Raw genomic sequence first — 15,730 nt, 5'->3', positions numbered from 1 at the left:
ATTTTCGATTATTTTTTCTTCCATCCGCTATTTTCCACCTTTGACAGGGTGTAAATAAATAATAGAGCGTATCTATACTGATCATTCTAATTAAAATATCATAGGGTCTCATAATAAATACCAACTGTACATTTTTTAATGACTCCTATGTTTTGTTTCACAAACATGACCTCAATATAAAAACACACAAAACACTCGTAAGGATTTGATCAAGGAAAAAATTTTAAGATACGTTAAACAATAAATTTTCCACTCAACAGCTCATCTCAAAGCACCATTATACACTCAACTGGAATATCACAGTGAATTAAAGGAAGAAGACTTTTCATCCAAAACATGACATGACAGTACTGAAACTAGCTGAACTATACAAAGGAAACACCTAAAAAACAAAGAAAAACAGGTTTTTAAAGAGAAAGCACCCCAGTTTTTTTGAAATATATAGATCCATAACATGTTTCTGTTTGCATACAAAGTCTTAATAGGGATTAATAGGAAATTCAGACAAATGATACCGTTTTTTAGTATTGCTTTTCAAATATATAGTAATAAAATATAGTTTAAATCATGAATATTACTATATCCGTAGCGGGAAGCAGTGGCAGTTAACATATTTGAGTTGATGGAACTCATTTTGGAAAAAGATTGTGGCCGTTGCGCAATAGGCTTAAAGACCAATTGCTAAAGTGTAGAATTGATCTGAAGACGTATTCAGTTTTTGTAAATAACCTTTTTTTTAACACCTAAGATCTCTCTTCCAAAACAATTATTGCATTTCTTCTTTACAAATATTCAAAAGTGAACATAGTTTCCTACTGATAATTGTTACGTGTTGCACCCCCTCCTCCTATCCTAGGCAGTTTTGCTAAGTGAAACAGGGAGTAAAGTGGGTTCTTGGTATGACCCATGTATTAGAAAATTCCTCTTAGAATAATATGAAAAACAAAAGAGTTAAAAAATAAAGAACAAAAAAAAAATTTGCTACCCTGAGATTCATGTGACATATGAAAGATCATAATTATTTTTAAAACATATTAACTGTCTCTAATTAAAGACAATAGCAATGCATGAGGATACCTGTTGCTTCTGACTTTTACAGGGAATAAAATAACATCAGACTGGCTCTAACTTCAGAAAAGTTGTTGTTAAAAAGATAGTTCTATTGTTTGTTGCATTTATGTGACACCTATAAATGTAAATCATAATATGAGTCAATTTTTAATGTAATGTCTGTCTAGTTCAGTGAGGCTGGAAAAACTTGTCACATAACAGCAAAAACCTGTGGCAACAAAGCGCTCATAGCAACGCTGCCTCTTCTGCTCAACCACTAATTATTGCTTTGAATTTATGCCATTTCACTGCAAACTGAGCCACCAATTGAGAACTCTTGAAAATAGAGGCCCAGTGGGAGACAATGTGGAGCGGGCTGAATGAAAGCTTATCATACATATCAAACAGAGCTGTTTTCATGGAAGCATGTTGGATGTAACAGCGCTCGGGGTTGTGAATATTTCTGGGTCGATTTGCTATTCAGGGGAAGAATACATGATCAAACACCACACAGGGTTTGGGACAATGCTTCAGAGGGTTTCAGGGTTCACATGCATTTCTTCATGCACAGCAGCAATTCCAGGCGCAGAGCAATGCGAGTGTGCCATCCCAGAGGGAGAATGCGGATGTAACGTGCAACAATGGGTGGCCGCAGGAGGTTCTGGACGGATGAAGAGCGGTCAGAGTTTCCATAAAAAACCTGAAGAAAAACAGAAGATGCCGTGATTAAAGGGATACTTCCTTTTTTCTTAAGTGAAGGTCTCATTACCATCAGTTATAGCCTCCCTAGCTTTCATAGAGAGATGTCATATCATATCAAATATCTAAATAATAATACATCTTCTGAGCCATGGAAAGCTAATGGCTTGTCAGAAAGCTCAAAACTGTCACAGGTACACTGCAAAAAAACTGAAATCTAATTAAGTCAAATTTTTTAAAAATAAAGAGATTTTTTTTCTTGAATTAAGCAGGAAAGTGAGAACCTATACCAATGGAATAAGACAATTTACATTTGACACAAGAAAAACAACTTGTTTAATTTCAAGTACATAATATCTAATTATCCTAATTAAATTCCATTGGCATATCCTCTTATTTACCTACTCAAATTAGAAGTGAGTACACTTATTTTAAGAAATTTCTACTTATTTTTAGATGTTTTGCAGTGTATGACCAGCCATCGTAATTTAGCTGTTCATTTGAGAAAAATTATCCCAACCTAAACTATTTATAAAAGAGTAGATAGCTTATATTAATCATAAGATGCAAAACAGAATACACATTTGTGTCAACACTCTGACGATGAATTTACATTTTCAAAACTTTTTGCATTATGATATTTTGTTTTAAGGTCAATATTATTGATTATAAAATATCAAAAACAGTTCTTTAAAACAACTTTTATTCCTATTATAATTACAGCTGAATATGAAAAAGGATGTTTCTGAGTTTGGTAGTAAGCTCTTTTTATACTCTGCTTAGGATTTTTTTTATTTTTTTTATTTTGCTTAATGTGTTTGTTTTTACAGTTAAATAAATAACAAATAAATGAATATAATTACTAATACTTCTAGCAGGTTTTTATAAAAACTTTTTCTAAGTCAACAAAAAGTTTAAATTTTCTGGCATCTTTTAGAGATAATATAACAATGTTAAAGGAGGAGTAAAAATGTAGTGTCAAATATGGTTTATATTATTCTCAATAATCTGTGACCTAATCTTTTCTTAATTTTGCAGCAATGACACGCTTCTTCTAGCTGCTAAATATCTCCGCAGGTAGTTTGAGGAGTTTGCATCAGTGATGAGTTCCAGCTCTGCGGCTGGAAGTCCTCTCTACCATTACCCTAATCTTAAGCTTCCTTGAGAGGTTTTCTCTCAGATTTAAAGATGTCGTCAAACAAAATCTCACTATAAATCTAAATACAGCTGGAGGGTAAGGTAATGTTAATTCAAATGTAGCTGTATTTGATTTTTGAGAGTTGTAAACTTAAAATAATAAATTCAGAATTGAATTGTTGCAGAAATGTTTAAAATTTTATAAAATACTCACTGGAAATAGTGAGTTTGTCACCTGCTATTTTATGTTTTAGAAATATTTACAACTATAAGAGATTATCTTAATTTTCTATTCTGTCACATTTCAAATAGTGACGAATGTCATTTTTTTCCCCAAACTGTTTCCCTAAAACATGAACTTTTAGTTTGATTATCACACAGATGTTGCTTAGACTTCCCACCGGCCCCTTGTTGAGCTCCACTGACCCTGTTGTTTCCAGTTTGATCTTTGTAATAAATCCAGTTGAGCTTCTCGTCTGTGCGGTACTGAACACTGTACTTGGTGACCCACTCGTCAGCATCACAGCGGCCCTGGGAGAGGATGCCTGAGACAACCATCACCTCCTGCAGGTCGATCTGGAGCCACTGACTGTTGTCCTGGAATTTGGAAAGCCATGCACACCTTGGAAGAGAAACAGAAATATGACTTTTGGAAAACAAAAATCCAAAAAAACTATAACTGTCATGCTCTCATGTGATAGATGCCATGATAGATGCTATGAGCTTAATAATAACAAAGCTAAACTGCACCATGTCTAATGATGTGTTTGTGTCCTTTCAGCTACTTCCGTTGACTTGCTCACAGAGATGGCACCTTTTTACACCGAAAGCACTTCCTAAAACAACCAGGATTCAAACCCAGGTCAGAGATGTAAACTACTAAACCATTGGGGCTCCCTACAAAGTCTAATGATGCGTTTACTAAACTAAGTTAAACAGAGATACCTCATATATGTGAATATATGATATATGTGATTTTGAGGTTTTCTGTTGTTTCTGCACCTTTCAATTTCATAACCTCCAACTATATGTAATTATCCAATGGTAACCTTCTGTTTTTGATCCTTTTGTTTTCAGTAGACAAAAAAAGAAAAGCTGTTCAAATGCTATTGTATATATATATATATATTAATAACACAATATGGTAAAGAAAGGGGAAGAAATTTTGTGGAACTTTGCATCAGATAAAAAGAAGAAAAAGTTAAAAACAAACCACTGGACTTTGTTTTCCAAGTTTGGAAAACAAAGTCCAGTGGTTCGTACCTTTATTTTATTGGAACGACTATGACCTGGATGACTGACTATCTTCATCAGCATTTATATCAGATTCTTAATATCAACAGTTTCACTATCAGTCTGACCCGGATTAATGCAAAGGCAAACTAGGCATGTTCTTAGGGCCAGATTGGCGTGGGGGGCCCAGAGAGAGGGACAAAACAATAAATAACATCACGGTCAGTTCCGGATGATGGGAAGTAAGGACGGAGTCAGGACTAAGCGGGATAGTTAGCTAGTAAGAAGGAGCGGGTTTAATATTGAAGATGCTTTCAGGTGTGGAAAAAACATAGAAAGAGAACAAAAGAAGAGGCAGCAGGTGGCTTTACAGAAGTTTCTGTCGGGCAGCCATCTGAAAGCTTTGAGCCTGCTAACCTGTCCTCATTATTATATTAGTAAATGCTCTTCTAGGGATGATCAAGGCAGCTACAGGTGATGTGAAATGTATTTATTTATCCCCATATAAACACAATCAAATAGCCTGAGTAAATCCAAAAAGCCTTTTTATAATTACAATCTGCAGGTTTGTACTGTTTATGTTAGATAAAACAAATCTTAAAATTTTAACGTGGTTATTTTGACCTACCCGAAACCTTGGCTGTTGAGCCTGGCATTGCTTGGGAGCCATGAGGAGAACCAGCCGGTGTACTGATCCTGGTTGGAGCAGGTGACTTGGTCTGCACTCACAGATCCTGCCTCAAATCCCAGAGGCCGATGATACGGACACTCTGTGGGTAAAGTCAGGTTCACTATTCAATCTTGTCTTTCATTTTATCCATTTGTCCTAAAAGACCTCCCTGGAGTGAAATGATGTATCTTAAAATTTAAACCCAACATAAAGAGAAAATGAACACAAGCCATTGAAATCTGAGCAGCAAATGGTCATCATAAAAGCCTCTTTGGATTTTTAGTCTCTATCCCCTCCATTTTGCCCTAACCCCTGCTGATATCCTAACAGTCTTTAGCACCAAAGGCCCCCCGACTGTTTGAAGCCTCAATATGACCCATATTCAATTCAGTTCAATTCAATTCAATATTACTTTATTAATCCCCAAAAGGAAATTCAGTACTATAATACTATATTTCAACCTAAAAGCCAACAGATTATCATTTTCACAGACAAAGATCAGTGATGTCCATTAGGACGTCAGGCAAACAGATGGCAATCCACTCTCCAGGGCTCTATTTTGCTCCCATATTACTGCATGGGGTTTCCATTCTCTAAAAGCTGGATGAAGGAAATTCACAAAAAATAGATCAGTGGGTTAAAAGATGGAGGTGAAAATGGACTGCTGGTATATATAAACAAGACCTGTGGTGAAAGTATCTGCCTGCTTCTCTGTTTACTTTTGTTTTTAGACCGTCCTGGAAGGTCCTGGGAAGGGATCCATCTATTGTAATCCCAGCATTACAACGTTAACAGCCGCTTCTGAGTGAGTCAGGGGATAAGCATTTGCATAACAATAATACAAATTTCTCTGTCATCCTCCTTTGCTAAATTCTGGATGTTCAGATGGTTACAATAATAGAAGCGCCTGTAGGTGAGAAACGGGTTGGAGCAAAATATCGACTTCAGGCTCGTCATTCATCAACGCCAAGTCCTTGGTTTACTAATAACGGGTTCGTGTGATAGGAGTTGGTTCATCGTCTGAAGTAATGATAATCTGCTGAACTTATGTGTCTTTAGTCTGTCACCCGTTTGCATGCTATTTGAAGCTTAGATGACACTCGGTTATTCACTTGTATTATTTGTAATTATCGTTCATCTCTTCTACGATTCTGGCAGGATTTAAAACTGATCAGGGTCATTGTGGCTGTCATTACTAGGGTTCTTCCCTGGTGTCTGAAAATTTGCATAGGAGCTGAAACCGACTTCACCTGGATTTAATCTGAAGTTGAACCTTAGATCAAGATCTCATGGGATACTCTTATGACTGTTTTTCCTGTTCATTCTCCTCTCTTCTGTTCAAGGCTCCGTCTAAATCATCGTCTCAGAGGATACTCAGTGAAGCATGTCCACCCCGTGGTGTCAAATCTGGACTCTAATGCTGTCCTGCCCAACTGATTGTCTCTCTAAATGTCAGAGCTTGCATGTGAACAAATATATTGATTCATTTGTGGAAATCTGAGGTTTTAATGCTGAATTTTTGCCCACTTTCAACACAAAAGTTCAATTTTCAGAAGATTACACCTTGACGTTCTTTTTAATAGCAGATAATTGCTTTAAGAGTAATAAACGGCATCATTGTGAATAGTTTCTGTTTTGGAAAAGCTGAATCTGGTCATCCAGGTTTGATTAAAAACTAAGCCTGAGTTTTTCCTGGTTTGCCCAATTTGGCATAAAAATAACATCTTGTGCCCCTTTTGAAAAAAATCCACTATTAGCTTTCATAAAACAAGCTAGAGTCCATCTTAACTAAAAATTTTACTTTTTTAAAGAAAGAATTAGACTGCGTTACAGAAAGGAGAATAGATATATGATGATCTATACTGAGATAATTACCTGGCATGCAATCCACTCCTCTCACCATAGAGCCAGACCCCATGATGGAAAACTCTGTTGGAGATTCGCCTCCATCACAGCCACATTTGCAGGACTTGCTGGTCGATGCCTCGGAAAAACTGGTCTGGTTTAAGGATATGTATGAAACAAAAGCAACTACATTTTAAAAACATAACAATCAAGGTTTTTTTTAAATATTTATAAGGTAAAAAACTATTTGGTACACTTGAAAATTTTTGCAATGATATAATTTTTAATATTTTTGTAGAGCTGAGGGGTTTCATTACCTCTTGAGCATGAATACTGATGAGCACTGTCCAACCAGATGGTCAGAAAAAAGAGCAGAGGAGACAGATGGAAACAAAGAACAAAAACATGTTAAGGAAATTGACAAATGTCTTCTCAAGTTATAGAAAATCCGTTAAACAAACTGGAATTAGAAAATTGAAACAAAGCAAATAAACTAAAAATAGAAATGAAACTTTCAAACCATTCGAAAAAAGTCTTGAATTAAGGGTCTAAAACTTTAGGTGTAAGTTGTGAGCTCAGAAGCTGAGAAAACATTGACTAGATGTTACTGAAACGTACCGTCAGTTCCTAGAAGAAGCAGAGCCATCAAAGAACCCCGCATGTTGAGCGCCATCTTCCAACCTGCTTCCACACCAGACTGGACCCACAAATGAGTGAGCAGCGGGACAAGAGAGTGGATTACAGTAATCCACGGGATGCTAATGGCCTCACCTAATGCCATCCTTATCTGATAAAGCCCCTCCTACAGCTGGAAACATACCACCATTAGGGCCATCAGTGGCTTAAAAATCCCTAGAAGTTATTGGGAAGTTGGAAGGGTCAGTTCAGAAATCCAACAAACACATGGAAGAAACGAGCATTGAAATAAAACAATGAAATGTGTGTATGTGTATGTGGCATTTGTTGGTTGGAAAGAGAGAGTAAACAGGGCTGGAGGGTCAGGATGAACTCTATGATGTGCCTTCTTCAAATATACATGCCTTAATGCATTGACTTGCTGTTCTGTGATTGGCAGATCACTGTCTGTATTAACAATCATAAAGACACACAAACAATATATATATATATATATATATATATATATATATATATATATATATATATATATATATATATATATATATATATATTCTATCATAAAGCCAAACTAAGCTCTAAACAATGTGATCACATTTTTCTGTTTTTATTTGAGCCAGTTTTTCTATCCTGCTGAGCACCTTAACCCCCCACTGTGGGCTTTACAGCCAGGTAGGTAAAAGTAATTGAAGCTGATTAAGCAAAGCTGTAGTCAATTTGTGTTGATTAAAAACCTCCTTTAGAGCACCAGCGCAGTCATAGCTGCATAAAAGGGCACTGCCAATTCCTTTGTTTTCTTTTAGTCTGAGACCTTTTCTTTTTTTAACTGAAGAGAGTAAAATGAAGGCACCTGTTAGAACAGCTCACAGGATTCCTGCAGAAAAAAAGAGGGTCCGGGTTTACTCGAATTTCATCTACAAAATGCATAAAGAGGTCAGTTTTTTTTTTTCTGTTTTTACATTTACAGACCATTTTTTTAAACTCCTCAGGCTAACTTTTTTTTGTTGTTGAACTTTTTGTCTTTCACACATTTCCCCCCCAAAAGACTCATCCTGCAGGGGCAAAGTATCTAGATTTCCTGGCCAGTCGGCAGCTTCGGTTCCCCAGACCACTACTGCTTAGACTGGTGAGCTCAGAGGCGTTTCGGCTGTCAAAGAGGAACAGACTAGGAATCGTCACTTCGCAGGAGATTGATGCTGCTGTAACACTTGTACAAAGGAGGATTCATTCAAGAGCCGCTGCATGAAGGACTGGACTCTCTCTAATCCCTGTTTTAAATGTATTAATAAAAGTATTTTAAATTACTGCTTCCGCCTTGCCATTCAGGTATGTGATGCATCAACTTTTAAAATAATGGTCCAAATTGTTGCCAACTAGAGTGCAAATAAGTGAGGATTGTGTATGTTTAGGCAGATCAACTAAATCTATGACAAATCATTTAGCACAAAATGTGACCTTACAGTATCTGGCTGTATGACTAGTACTGGGGTGAGTTATCTTGTTACTCTTACTGTAGATCCATCTCTTCAACATCCATGAATCAAATGGCTGAAGTTGTTTCTCTGCAGAGGGCTGGTAATGAGCAACCATTTCTATTTGGGTGTGTTAAAGGCAGCAAGATAACGGCCCTCATGACAAGTTGGGGAACTCAGGATCTTTGCAATTGTGCCAACTAACTTCGGTTGTGAATTGTTTTGAACAAAAATGCAGGGGTTTTGAAATAAACTCTACTTCCACTTTATCTTTCAAGCTAATCCTAGAAATGTTTGTAATGCTAATTTTGTAAAAGATCTGAGGTAGATGTGGAACTATGAAGGATGCAAAGAAACCTGAGTTGTCAAAATGTACAGTCCAATCTTTTTAGCAAGATCTGTGGAATGGGCTTAACCCATTGGAGAATGTGTTAAATAATGCAATGAATAAGAACATGAGAAACTTTTTCTGCTCCCTCCCTAATTTGACCAGTGACCTTTTTATTTGCATGTCATTTCATAAACTGGTTGTCTAGGCCGTGCCCTGAAAACAGTGGGTGACGTTAATTTGCAACTTTGAGGGGAAACCCCTGATCTGGAGAGACGAATGAGACTTGTAATCTTTCACACCGAGCATGCATGTCATGGCAGTGGAGAAGGAAAAAGTTTCTACCTTTAACAGGTAGAAAACTCTAGTACAACCAGACTAGGTATGAGCAGCCCTCTGGGTTTGAGGGCATGGAAGCAGATATGCAAAGGGTAACTTGACTAGCTCCACAGGTGGCCGTGCCCAGGAAAAACACACAGGCAGGTGAGTTCCAAAGTTGGAGGATGGAGGAGCAGGACTACACGCAAACATCTATAAATGATTATTGGAGCAGTCCAGCTGATATAGCTCCAGAATCAGAAAAATATTAACTTAACATTTAAACAGTAACATGATTATCAATATACCAATCTCATTGCATTCCTTTAAATTATGCAGCATAAATTGTTCATTTATATTTCACACTGATTTGAGAGTACAGTGTCAAACAAATCTAATAAACCATTGCCCTTATCTGTATTACATAGCTTAACTCAAAGGTAATTAAATCTTTAATCTCTGATTAATTTAGGTTAGGTTAAACATTTATCTGCTTTATTTTTTGTCATTTTAGTTTAAGTCAAACTTAGGTTTTATAACCATAGCAACATTCATTGATTTATCATGTTTTTAATTTGGATGAAACTGCTCTCCATTAAGTGCAATAATTAAGGTTATTTTGACCCAGATTTGCGAGTTCAATGCCTTTAAAATATGGAGCAACATGAGGAGCTTTTATTGTTAAAACCTGCTGCTGTTTCCGCCTCATCCTCCAGCCCTGAGCTCTGGCCATGCAGACCGCACCTCCTTTTTAATCCGCAGCGACTCCTGGAAAATGTTTTATTTCATCTGAACATGCAACCCCAAAATTTGAAGAAGACCGATAACTGGACTTTCTCATGTAGACTAGACGCGCATTATTTTTACGCATGAAATGATGCGCTCCCATCGTAGAGGATCAAGAGGATTTAAGCTTATGGTAAGATTAAATGAACTCAACAACTGGAAGCGAAACGAGGTTGTATAAAATCAAAGAAGTGATATGCAAATATTTCCGTAGAGACCTTTTCTGTTGTCTTTTTCTGAAGCGTACCAAGCGTCGATTATTTACACGCTTAATTTCATCCGTAAATCTGAGGCGTTGCCAAGATTTTGTAAAGATGTGGCCCAGTAAGAAAAAAGTAAACATTTCTATCCCCTTTTTACGGAAGATGATTAAGGCCACTGAAAAGTTAACTGATTTTAAAATGTTATTTTAGTATAATATAAGAATAAAGTCAGAATTGTGACTTTAATCTCAGAATTGTGACTTTTTTGTCAGAATTGACTTTTTTTCTCACAATTCTGTCTTTTATCTCAGAATTGACTTTAATCCCAGAATTGTGACTTTTTTCTCAGAATTGTGACTTTTTTTCCTCAGAATTCTTTCTTTAATCTCAGAATTCTGACTTTTTTTTCTCAGAATTCTGACTTTAATCTCATAATTTTGGATCTTAATGTAGATTGGCACCATGAAGGAAGAGATGTTGGAGCACTCAGCTTCACTGACAAAGATGTGAGTTGTTTGGGAGGGCCAGTAACACATTGGTGGAAAATGTTGGAATTAGGCGACTTTTTACGTGATGCTAATTAACACAAAAATGCTATTTAATTAATGGAAGGGCAGAAGGGGATAGGAAGGGAAAGAGAGCTGGTTTAGTCTTAAACAGACATGGCAACAGCTTGATGCTAACATGTTTGTTAGCTGTCAGAATTCTGAGATTAAAGTCGAAATTCTGAGAAAAAAGTCAGAATTCTGAGAAAACGTTTTTCTCATACTGAAATAAAATTTTAAAATCAGTTAAATTTTTAACAATTTTTTTCAGTGACCCTTATCTTCTTCCGTACCTTTTTTAACCAAATACAGTTAATATTATGCAACAGATTTTGGCAGGCTTTTTACATAGGATGAAAAAGGTGAAAAAGTCTGAGTTAATAATGTCCTTGGTTAGATGCTGCCATCCAAAGTATATATAACCCCTTTATGCTTGGAAGAAGTGAATATGTGACCCTGGGACCTTCCTGCTGACCATCATGGGATGTGGCACCTCTGCTACCGCTGTAACACATAGAGAGACACCAGAAACGGGTAAAATTGTATTTCATATCTTGTCTTTTTGTGTTCAGTGTGGGCAAAAAAATAAAAAATAAAAAGTTGAACAAGCCAGTATGAATTGGTCCATCATGAAAGAAGAGCATATTTAAAAACTAAAGTTTGGTTTGGTTGCAATAAAGAAATTACACACAGGATGCAAGTAAAGTACTAAACACAGAACTGATTGACCATGTGGACATGAACTTTAACCTGCTAAAGTTTCTATCTAAACTAATAAAACAAAATCAACATTTTGTTTTTATATTTGCATTAAAGACACAGGGAAAAAAAAAAAACCCTTAGAAATAACATGGATCTTGTAAAGTAAAATGAAGCTGATTGAATACATCAGCCATGCAGACTTTTCCTGAATTCTTCTCATAAAGACAAAAATTAGTCTTCTAGGCAATTTCAGGGAGAAAGGGTAGCGATAAAACATTTCATGACAGGAAATTGGATCAATTCCAGGAAGGGAATTGTTTTACAACAATGATAGGTAAAAGATTTTGGTGTGAGTAAATGCATATAATTTAATTAAGCATTTCAAGTGAAATTATGAACTTAAGAATGAATGAATACAAGTTGCATGTTAAAAATGGACACTAAAAGCCATGTAGAATATTATAGAGTGTTGTTAAACAACATTATGTAAAGATGGTCCAGCACAGTTATTTTTGATAGGTTATTGATACACTATATCCATTTGTTGTCTTTTGGAATAAAACAAAAAAACTAAATTTCTTCCTTACCTATGGATTTTTATTGGGGTTTTTTTCTGTTTAACCTTATAAACAGCATTTTATTTAGTTATTAACTCAGTGTATTTTGCTCATCATTGTCATTGCTTTGTGTTCCTGACTTGTCTTCACAGCTTGTCTTGTTTAATGAGTGTTGTTACTCCCAAAAGATTGTTTAATTTGTTCCGATTTTTTTTCCAGTCCCACTGTTGCCCGTGACCTCCCTTGTGTCTTGTTATCGTTCCCATTTTGTTTGTCTGTCTGTGAGTCTTCATGTGTGTCTGTGATTGCTCATGATTTTATTCAATTACCAGCTTCTCTTGCTGTATTTTCTCTCACAGATGAAGCCGTGAAAAGTCCCAGCCCGGCTCTGAGTAAGATTCTTTTTAGCCCTGATTCTTTGCGGACTGTGCACCTTTATATGTAAATGCATACATATTGAACCTTGCACTCTTTCTTTGTGTTTATCTGTTTTTATTTCAAAGATAAATACAAAGTTGCAAGGAGAAGGAAAATATTACATGGTTTCATTCTACACAGGGGCACGGTGGTGGGAGTGTTATGCTCTGGGGATCTTATCTGCAAAAACAGAAAAAACTAATCAGATGTAATGGTCAAAACGTATGGAGATAAAAATAGTAGTGTTGCGCCGATGCCATTTTTTGGCCCCGATACGGATACCCGATACCTGGCTGTGCAGTATCGGCCGATACCGATACCATAATAATGCAGATTTATTGCCATCATGGCTTTGTCAAGCTTACCTACCTTTGTGAAGCAGGAAAAAATCTAATACAAAGTGAATCCAGTAGAACTTTTTATTGCCTACCAGGAGTGGGTGACAATAGTTGAATAAACTTATGGCTCTCAAAATGGTATTGGTGCCCTATTTGTTGGTACTCGCCGATACCGATACCATCATTTTAGGGCAGTATCGGGGCCCCGTCCGATACTGGTATCGGTATCGGTGCAACACTAAAAAATAGGACAATATGTAAAAGATTTTAGAGGCTGGGAAGACCTCAGACATGAACTCAGGTTTGTTGTTCAGCAGGACAATGGTCCTAATCAGTCTGGACTTCAATAAAATGGTTTTAATCAGTAATTCTCAATTCTGGTTTTTAAGTGTCACTTTTGTTTGTGTTTTCAGTTGTGCTGCGACACACTTGACTTTTTTTTATGAATGGTTAACAGGCTTCTTTCAGCACTTTATGGTTACAGAGGGGTCATTCAATCATTTCAATGATTGAATGACTCCACTCCCATTTATGTGGGTGTAGCGGCCCAGTGGTTAGAGCATAGAGCTTGGAATCCTGAGGTTGTGAGTTTGAAACCCACTCCCACAGACTGCCACTCTGGGTCTCTGAGCAAGAACGTTAACCCCAGACTGCTCCCTGGGCGCTGCACAGTGCTCCCCACTGCTCCCCAAACGGATGGGGTAAATGCATTTTCTCTATTGTGAGATCATAAAGTAATTTTTTAAAATATAAATCGTGCTGCAGCAGAGAGACATCTTAGTAAATATTCTAGTTAACGATCTTGTCAAGACTTACAGATTTATATATTTACTTATTATTGAAACCATGTTTAATTTTCCTTTCACCTCTGCCTATAATATGTAATTATGATAAAATACATTACAGTTTAATCTCTATATGTGACCAAAAAAGTTTAAGAGGATTTCATCATTGTTTTTGCAAAGCACAGGGTCTAGGGTTGGAATTTAATACCTATTGTGTTAATTTATATAGTCCCTTTATAATATAAATGTTAAAAACACTTGAAGATCACATACTTTAGTGAAACAATATATAACATCTGCAACATGTTATTTCACTTCTCAGTCAATAAAGTGATAAAATGATTTTTTACTGCAGCAATGAAGGCAGCTGTTTTAATTCAGCGGTGGTACCGGCGCTACATGGCCAGACTGGAGATAAGGCGGAGGTACACCTGGAACATTTTCCAGTCCATCGAGTACGCTGGAGAACAGGACCAGCTACAGGTTTTTGTGTTGCAGACATTTCTAACTGCTGCTCTTTTAGAGGTCGCCATGTGTCCATGACATCATGTGTGCTTTTTGTCTTAAATTCTCTAGCTGTCCAGTTTCTTCACATACATGCTGGACAACTTCACTCAGCTTAATGGAAACGGACCTGGTGAGACACGATACTGCTGACGTTTAAATGTATTGGTTTCAGTAATTGTAAGATTCTGCCCTTGTGTGTTATGGTTTGAGCAATATATATTTATATTATACTTATTTTATTATATAAATATGTTAAGGTTTCCATTTTGCCCTCTTATTTGTGTCTTTATTCAAGCATGTTTTTTTTTAAATTAAGTATTATCTGGTTTTCAAAACTACTCCAGAGCTCAGTGAGAGGTGATATTTTAGTATTTGTTGTAATCAACTTGGGTTAAGTTGTAGAAAATGAAATATAATTTCTTGTAATGAGCACCATTTTTGTTAAACAACCATGTTTTGGTCTAAATAGGAAAGCCCAGTTAATGCCCTGTTGCTTAGTAACAGCCATGAACGTTACACGGCCTGTGTGTCGGTGTGTAGCTTTTTCAACTGTTTAGGTGTGTATTGCACCACTCATCCGGCTGAAAAGCAATACCCTTCTTCGACAAGCTAATCCGTACCTCATCCTTCTGGCTGATTCTCTGCTGAACACGGTCTTTCATGCATTTTAAATTCAGCCAGTGTGCAGGGAGGGTTATTGGTGTGTGCTGCAGACATCTGTGTTTTTTGTTTGTGAGTGAGAGACCAAGGGTAGAACAAAGGGCATTTAATGGGCGGCAGACAATGCACCTACAAAGGAGGTCTGTAGGTAGATGTCTGCTTTTTCCTTGCATATATTAGAGGCTATTATTTTTTATTAGCATATCTCGATGCCCTCGTGCCACATAGAGCTGAAAAAGAAAAAGTGGCTATAAACTATTTTAAATTACATTCTGCAAATTAAACCCTATGTTAGGGATATTTTTTTAGGAAAACGTTTCTAATCAGATTCAATATGATTTTAAAACACTTCAGACCAAAAATCTTAATGCATTTTGTGAATCTTGTGACAAAATTTGCCCTACAATTTTGTAGAAATTATTAAAATTACAAATATCCTTTTACTGTAACTTAAATTTACTTTATATTCTCTAGCTAAATGTGACCCTGTACTGATAGCTATTGAGGATGTCCCGGAGAAGCTATTGCCAGTATGATGCAGACATTGCAGCTTTGAGTATTGACCCATACCTATAATTATCTGATATTACTCCCTTTTATAGTGTAGAATGTTTGAAAAGGCATGATCAAGTGATCAAGTAATGTCACTGCTTCTATCAGCAATCTATCTGGGATTTTTAGATCCAGGCTGAGTTGTTCAAATATCTTTTTTTTTTTTTTTTTGTATCGAATCAGAACACCCCTAAAAGCCTTCTCTTGATTATTGAAATCTGTCTTTACAAAATCTGACACAGAAAAGGCATCTAAATTATTTGAAATTAGCTTCTGTTGATTATAGCCAG

The 15,730-nt window shown here is 36.4% G+C and overlaps 2 protein-coding genes across 3 annotated transcripts in view; one reads left to right on the top strand and one right to left on the bottom strand.

Moving 5' to 3' along the window:
- Positions 1-992: 992 nt before the first annotated feature.
- On the bottom strand, positions 993-7,347 carry LOC107102153 (retinoschisin-like). Its single transcript, XM_015401344.1, has 6 exons — positions 7,253-7,347; positions 6,952-6,977; positions 6,665-6,788; positions 4,748-4,889; positions 3,313-3,508; positions 993-1,750 (listed from the first exon to the last, which is right to left on the bottom strand). Exons 1-6 carry the CDS (start codon positions 7,305-7,307, stop codon positions 1,598-1,600), a joined length of 696 nt encoding a protein of 231 aa, XP_015256830.1. The 5' UTR covers positions 7,308-7,347; the 3' UTR covers positions 993-1,597.
- Positions 7,348-10,133: 2,786 nt separating this feature from the next.
- ppef1 (protein phosphatase, EF-hand calcium binding domain 1) overlaps positions 10,134-15,730 on the top strand; it is a 14,012-nt gene continuing 8,415 nt past the window's right edge. Inside the window, exons 1-5 of one of the 2 annotated variants that reach the window (XM_015401342.1) lie at positions 10,134-10,307; positions 11,363-11,456; positions 12,541-12,573; positions 14,077-14,204; positions 14,298-14,358. In XM_015401342.1, coding sequence (XP_015256828.1) covers positions 11,402-11,456; positions 12,541-12,573; positions 14,077-14,204; positions 14,298-14,358 — 277 coding nt within the window. In that variant the 5' untranslated portion in view covers positions 10,134-10,307; positions 11,363-11,401. Of the gene's footprint in view, positions 10,308-11,319; positions 11,457-12,540; positions 12,574-14,076; positions 14,205-14,297; positions 14,359-15,730 lie in introns of both variants that reach the window. The other variant, XM_015401341.1, reaches the window with a different exon arrangement.

This window comes from Cyprinodon variegatus, unplaced genomic scaffold, assembly GCF_000732505.1.
Source record: "Cyprinodon variegatus isolate N-32 unplaced genomic scaffold, C_variegatus-1.0 Scaffold1211, whole genome shotgun sequence".
Lineage (NCBI taxonomy): Eukaryota > Metazoa > Chordata > Actinopteri > Cyprinodontiformes > Cyprinodontidae > Cyprinodon > Cyprinodon variegatus.
The sequence above is the reverse complement of the archived record's forward strand: the minus strand, read 5'-3'. Positions and strand labels throughout refer to the sequence as shown.